Source organism: Morus notabilis, unplaced genomic scaffold (assembly GCF_000414095.1).
Source record: "Morus notabilis unplaced genomic scaffold, ASM41409v2 Scaffold1728, whole genome shotgun sequence".
Classification (NCBI taxonomy): domain Eukaryota; kingdom Viridiplantae; phylum Streptophyta; class Magnoliopsida; order Rosales; family Moraceae; genus Morus; species Morus notabilis.
The window spans coordinates 80,446-87,209 of NW_010367757.1; the positions used below are offsets into that span (position 1 = coordinate 80,446).

A 6,764-nucleotide genomic window follows, 5' to 3' on the forward strand; every position below is an offset into this window, starting at 1 on the left:
GGCGACGGAGGATCGGCGAGCACTGCGACGCGGGCACGGATCTGCGACAGCGGCAGATGTGGCACGGATTGACGTCGGTGATGAGGACGAACAGCGGCGGCGCTTGGTTGAGGATGAACGGGCATGACGACGCGGATCGATTCTATTGATTTCTGGCTATGGGTATTTGGGTTGAGTGTCTGAGTACGGTTTTGGAGATTTGGAATTTGAGGTGGTTTTCGTGTGTTTGGCTTGGGTGTCTGAATGATTTTTCTGGGCTTGAATGACCCTTTTTTTCGTATGGGATAAATTTGGGTTTATAGAACTGTGGTTGGCTCTGATACCATGAAAATAAGAATGATAAACTGATTTTTGTTATGTTGCTTTTTAATCAAATACAGAGTATATATATAGGACTAGAATTCCTAAGTAGCTCTCTAGAAATCTGTCTATACAATCTCTATGATCTGTATACGGGGCAATATGTTATACAATCTTTTATACAAGGTAATAAAATCAATTACAAAATCGTTGACTATCTCAACATGATGTATATATGCTTTTTTGAGGAAATGTATATTCTTAGGTTTGCCCTTTTATTCTTGTATGCTTAAGATTGATCATACATAATATCAGAATTCCATTTCTTCTTTTTCCTTTATTTATTTTCTTGTGTTTCTTGATCACATTTTCTTGCCATTCTTGGGTTAGTAAAAATAACAAAACAAGAAAAGATCGAAAGGATGTCGTAGTGAAACTCAAGACAAAAGTTATGTCCGACGTGCAAATTACATCACATCATATGATTTTTCTTTTGTCTCGCTAGAATTAGGCCTTAAGAAGGATTGGTAACAGGACTGCAATAAAACGACTCTAAGTTCAAGCCTTTCCATTTTTCTTTGATATATTTCAGTGCTTTTTATTTAATTTTCTCAAGTTTGTAAGTAAATTATTTTTTAATGAATATTTCTCCTTTAAGCTAATTTCACTAATTTCCATTGTTGTAGACTTGCTTAGAAAGGGCTACCTTGGCCGAAACAGGCAGCTCATCAAAATCACAACTTGTACTACCAATGGCATGGTATGTTGTGGTCTTTTTTTTTTTTCTTTTTCTAAAAAGTGCAAAAAATAAGAACAATCACATCAATGTACTAATACTAGTCGTAGGTTATACGATCTTAATATATTATATGCAGATGATATACGTATTATAACCCCAAAACTGGCTTATACAATTCTTTCCAAACATATAAAAATACAGTTTCTTTTTGGTTACTTAATGGTACCACACTATTTCACTCTAATGCAATATGTTTCAAATTTTTTCAGTCTAGACCCTTAAATCACCTTTCCTTGGGAATGCAACTGGATCAGCTTCAGCTGTCAGGGCAGTGTACAATGAGAAGGACAACAGTATTGCTGCTCAATTTCGTACAGTAAGAGCATTTGCATTTCCTCTTTTGGAGGATGTAAGTGCTTGATCTTCTTGATTTACAATCTAAAGTTTTTGTTAGAAGCTGCAGAATATCCCAAGTACCACACAGCTCAATTTTTATCCATGGACGATGAAAAGAAACGATTTTAAGCCATTGAAATTTGGCTGAGAACATTTTCTTCACTAGTTGAAATCCTTTCTTTACATCATCTAGTGGCTAAAATTCAGACTGCATGGTACATCTCAGATTATATTACAAAAAAAAAAGAAAAATCTTCAACTCTGTATTTACAGGGAGAAATTTCAATATGGGTCGCTAAAGCTAGAGAGTCTCTGCCGCCATCCGCAAGGGCTTGCTACCAATGTACCATCCTCAATTCTTTCTTTCTTTTCTTCGGTCCTCGTTTGTCAAAAGACTAATTGTGATGCAATTATACATGTTATTGTACATGATCACTCATTATAACCTTCTCTCTTTGGCTTTTTCTTTTTACACAAAATATGTAATCTTCAATTCCAATTGACTTGCTTCTCTGTATTTTTCAGCTCAAAATTTGGTGTCCCCCCCATCGAAATGCTGCAGTAACTTACTTCTCTGATATGCGCAGAGACCGCCGTGAAATTAGTATGTCAGCAAGCATTGCATTTGGCATGCAGGGAACGAGGGCATTCCCACACATTTGAAGGAAACTGTTTCACAGTGTGGGATGCAGGCATCCAAGTTACAAAGTCCGCTTGCGATGCCTCCTTAACTTTGAGGTATATGCGTGTGTGTGTGTACATATACCTATATATATATTTCAAAAATTTACGTTTTTTGTTTCAATTAAGCATGGTTTTGACTACTCTATTTTGGTTGATCCATACTGCATTAACAACTTGCGTGTGCATTTACTAATTTATTATAGATTTTCCTCTCAAAGATGAAAGTTTAGGAAGATACATAACGAAGGGAATCAAGCGTTTGATTTTAAGCGTATGCTTACCTATTGAGAATTAGAGCTGCATTCCTAATTTCAGAAGTAAAACACATAAATAGGAGGAAAAGGAACACTTCCTATTCCTTTTCTTTTCTTTTCTTGGATAAACAAACAATTTATTTATTATTTAAAAAAAAAAGTCCTTACAAACACTTTCCCTATGCGGCTATAGGCACCATTATCATATCCTTTTAAATTTCTTTTTACAGGTTAAGTTGTACCAAAGAAAGGTTTAATACCTACAACAAGGGTGACTGGCTAGAGGCATCATATGTTCATTATCTGGATGAAGCCAAGAACATTTCTGCAGGAGTAAAGATGACTCTAAATCTCAGAACAGGATGAGGGAGATCAACAATTGGCGGATCATGGGGAGGCGAGGATGATCGGACGGCTGTGAAGGCCAGATTTAATAACCGCGGGATACTTAAGGCTCTCCTGCATCATGATATCCATGATAATGCATGTTTATCAATCTCCGGTGAATATGATGTCGTAGCGGCCTCCGGACCTAGATTTGGTTTGGCTCTTGTTTTAAAGCCTAAAAATTGAAATTCCGTGGTCTTGTTCTAAATTCAAGTCTGTAACGCAAAAAGGCAAAGATTCAGATTCGTTTGATAGCAAAGAGGCAAAGATGAATCCTCTTAACTATTACTATAGTAGTATTATAATCTTTTTTTACTTAGTTTCATAAGAAAACTAACTTTTCTGGTTTTAGATCAATTTTTTTTGCTACTGTATGTCTTAACGCTTCACATCTTCTTTCCACAAGTAGTGTGTGTTTCTAAATACTAAAGTCCATACAACCAAGTGTGCTACAGTAATCTCACATAAAATCACATCTCAACTCGAATTATAAACTCGAATCAACGAAGTGAACGGACCCTAACTTTTCTGGTTTTAGATCAATTTTTTTGCTACTGTATGTCTTAACGCTTCACATCTTCTTTCCACAAGTAGTGTGTGTTTCTAAATACTAAAGTCCATACAACCAAGTGTGTTAGAGGAATCCTCTTCAACTATTATTACTGTATTAAGTAGTTTCATAAGGAAACTAACTTTTCTGGTTTATTTTCAATCATTTTTATTGCTCTTCTGTATGTCTTAACAATTCAAGCAGATTATTATTTCTGTATAACATTGTTGTTACCATGTATCCACAAGTATTCTATCAAAATGACACATGACACCTTTGTTTTAAATGTAAACAGCTATGTTTTAGACCTTATCCAAACGACACCTTAATTACCATCCGCAAATGCTCAAGTGCCTAGATTTTTCGAGAGTAGGAAAATAATAATAATAATAATAACAATAATAATGACAATAATAAACTAGAATGAGTCATGATTATGATGGGGTATTGCTAAGAGCCCTCTTAAGTTACTACGATCAAATCTTAACCATACAAATGTTCTATGAGAGGACACCAAATGTCCCATTTGCTAGAAACTATAATTAAAAAACAATGGAATTGCACAGTGAAGGAATTCTCATGTAGAAGACCTACGCCCAAATCAAGAGGGGCAAAAACAATATCTAGACCAAGGCAGTAACTACACACAGATTGACTTTACATCCTCAGGAAGCATTTCCACAAGTTCATAAAAAAAAAAATAAAACAAAGCGAAAAAAACTCACCTACAATGCTCCGCAAATTTGTGTTGTAATGGAATATGGTCGGATCACTCTCGAGACTTGAACCTGGTGCACCATTTTACCATAAGCTCTTCGATATCAGCAACCATTCGTGTCCCAACACCACCCCAGACCAACATGTGCGGAAGGTCACCAAATGTTGACCCAGTTACTTCATGCACCACCTTGAAACCAATCCTTTTGTAGAACCTAACAAGCTGCGAAACCAAACGTGACAACTTAACGAAATACTCGTTATCTTATCGATTTGAGTTTTCAATTTTAAATTTTTATAATTAAAAATTTTTAAAAAGTATCTCATTTAATTTTTTTTATTATAATTAAAATGATACGTCTTAATTCAAATTAAAAATTCAAATCCGTAAAAAGTGTTTTTACTGGTTTCAGCAATAACAAATGTGGAAAATCTCGGTGGCACACGTTGTGGGACCGACTTTATATTAGCCTAAAAAATACAAAAAATAAAAAAAATAAGAAGAAGAAGAACCTTTTGATGGTAGAGATCAGAATCATTGATTGCCATAAGCTCAGCCGTCCTGCAACCACAATCATAGCCGTACCGAACGGCGACGCCTCCAATGAACAAACCAATGCCGAAGATTGATTTTTCCATTCCAAGTGCCTCTCTCTGCAATCTAATGGAGTCCAAGTGAAGAATTGTCCCTCCCAGCCACACCCTAATGATTCCTTCGGCTCTCCCAATCTCATTTTTGGTTTCCAAGCTTTTGGCTGTGATTCTGAAAAAGGGTCCTAGAGTTTGCAGCTCAAGGTCTAGTTTCTGAGCCCTTGAGGTCTCCAATATCTCGGACATGCTTGGCGTCCTGGCTTCAATGCTGTCGGAATTAGGTAGTGAGTACAGACGTGAATGTTGGGATCTTGGGATGGCTGATGAAGTGATGATTTGGGTTCTAGTTTGAGTTCTTAGATTTCCTATGGAGAATTTTGAGGTCGGAATCAAGGATGCTAGTTCCATTCTTTTGGCTGGAATTTGGGGATGTTTTCTGTTGATTGAATGAAGATTTAGTTGCGTTTTTGGCGAAGATTCGTAGGCATGGCGTCATAAATCACCATCAGAATACCTCACGGACAAGGGAGCGTTTGGTTGTCTAATAACTAGAAATTGCGATTCTACCTTTCAAGCATTTGTGGAGAGAAGTTGCAAAAATTCTCGGGAGGCAAATCCACAAGACTATCGTCTTTCACCGATTTGAGTTTTCAATTTTAAATTTTTACAGTAAAAAAACTCTTAAAAAATGTCACATTTAACTTTTTCTGCTTCAGTAAAAAGCTCTAAAAAAATGTCACATCTCAGCTCGAATTGAAAACTCAAATCCGCAAAGTGAACGAGACCTATGACTTAGTTGGGTAGAGATTTTAGGAGCCCAAAATGAATTTTCTATCTAGCTAAAGTTATTTTTTGTGTTCGGTAAAAGACTCAAAAAATACTTTTTAAACAATTTGTGTGAAATTTGGGCTCAAAATCAGAAGCAGCCCAAAGACTGTCTTTGATTCTATATTGTGCGAGAATCTACCATTGCATTTAATAAAAATTTCATTAATTCCCAAACTATCTCATTGTCATCTCTAAGCTCAGTCTCTCTTCTCATAAACCAAAGCTCTCATTCCCATGGTGTCGATTGCATCCGGTTCGGCCCTCGCCGTGCTTTGAGGCGACCAAAATGACGTCTCCGCTGCCACTCGTTCCCCGAGATTGGGACTGAGACCGCGCGACTCAAGCAGCACTGCTAAGTTCTCGCTCTCGACGGCAACGGGCTTCGCCGGTGGTGTCAGAGCTCCACGTGCCTCCGTGGCGGAGGTGGTGATGGCTGAGAGAGAAGGGGAAGGGAAAGAGAAAGAGAGAGGCGAAGTGTTAAGAGTTGGCGTTGTTTGCGGAGGTCCTTCTGTGGAGTGCAGAATTTCTCTCAACTCCGCGAGATCAGTTCTCGATCACATACACGTAATGTATGAATTCGTATTTTTATTTAGTATTGTTTGGCTTCTGAGAAAGTGAAGTAAAAAAACTAAAAAGAATTGGTTAATTTACTTGTACTCATCAATTTTAGAGATCGTTACATTTCAGTCATTAAATTTCTTTTTATAACATTTCTAGGATTAGAACTTTGCTTTAGTGCTTCAAAGTTTTTTCTATCTAAATTGAAGACTTGACAATTGCATTATTTTTATGAAATTTTGAACGCCGAAGTGTCACAGACCTCAAAAGAAAAAAAATGTGGCATTTTTGGAATGTTTTTATTCATTTTGCGTCAGGGTGCGGGAAATCGTTCAGCACAAAAATGATTTCAACACTCTGGTGAGACTGTGAGTAGATATTTTAATTATGTTTTAAAAATTATATGTCGTATGAGCATCAATATTATACAGCTTCCAGATCTAGAATTTAATGGCGTGCCAATAGAGATAACAACGAATTGTTTTAGTTGTAATTATATTGTGAATGAAGAAATAAAAAAAAAGAATTAATTATCATAAATTTATTGTTAAAAAACTCAAAATCATAGCATTATGTTTTTTTTAAGTTAAATAAATATTTATAAATACCAAAAATAATTATATATATTTTAAGTTTCATACTATGTCTATTTTGATCATTTTACATACCCACAGCAATTTAATATCAAAATTTACCAAACGCTATTACACTGATTTTAAAACCAACACAGCTACTATAATTACAGTTTATCAAACACTCA

The 6,764-nt window shown here is 36.0% G+C and overlaps 1 protein-coding gene across 2 annotated transcripts; it reads right to left on the reverse strand.

Annotated features, from left to right (window-relative positions):
- Window positions 1-2,539: 2,539 nt before the first annotated feature.
- Window positions 2,540-5,235, reverse strand: LOC21387199. Of its 2 annotated transcripts, none has more exons than XM_010113381.2 (3): window positions 4,541-5,235; window positions 4,036-4,250; window positions 2,540-2,975 (listed from the first exon to the last, which is right to left on the reverse strand). In XM_010113381.2, exons 1-2 carry the CDS (start codon window positions 5,024-5,026, stop codon window positions 4,080-4,082), a joined length of 657 nt encoding a protein of 218 aa, XP_010111683.1. In that variant the 5' UTR covers window positions 5,027-5,235; the 3' UTR covers window positions 2,540-2,975; window positions 4,036-4,079. The 2 variants fall into 2 exon arrangements, with proteins under 2 accessions (XP_010111683.1, XP_024031359.1); XM_024175591.1 differs by having other exon boundaries at window positions 4,036-4,271.
- Between the last annotated feature and the right edge of the window lie 1,529 nt (window positions 5,236-6,764).

Excerpts from the sequence above, each read along its gene's own strand:
- LOC21387199 (XM_024175591.1), bottom strand. The coding sequence starts at position 5,026 with ATGGAACTAGCATCCTTGATTCCGACCTCAAAATTCTCCATAGGAAAT. Across the intron at positions 4,272-4,540 it reads CTGATCTCTACCATCAAAAG|TTGTCACGTTTGGTTTCGCA; the intron begins GTTCTTCTTCTT and ends TATTTCGTTAAG.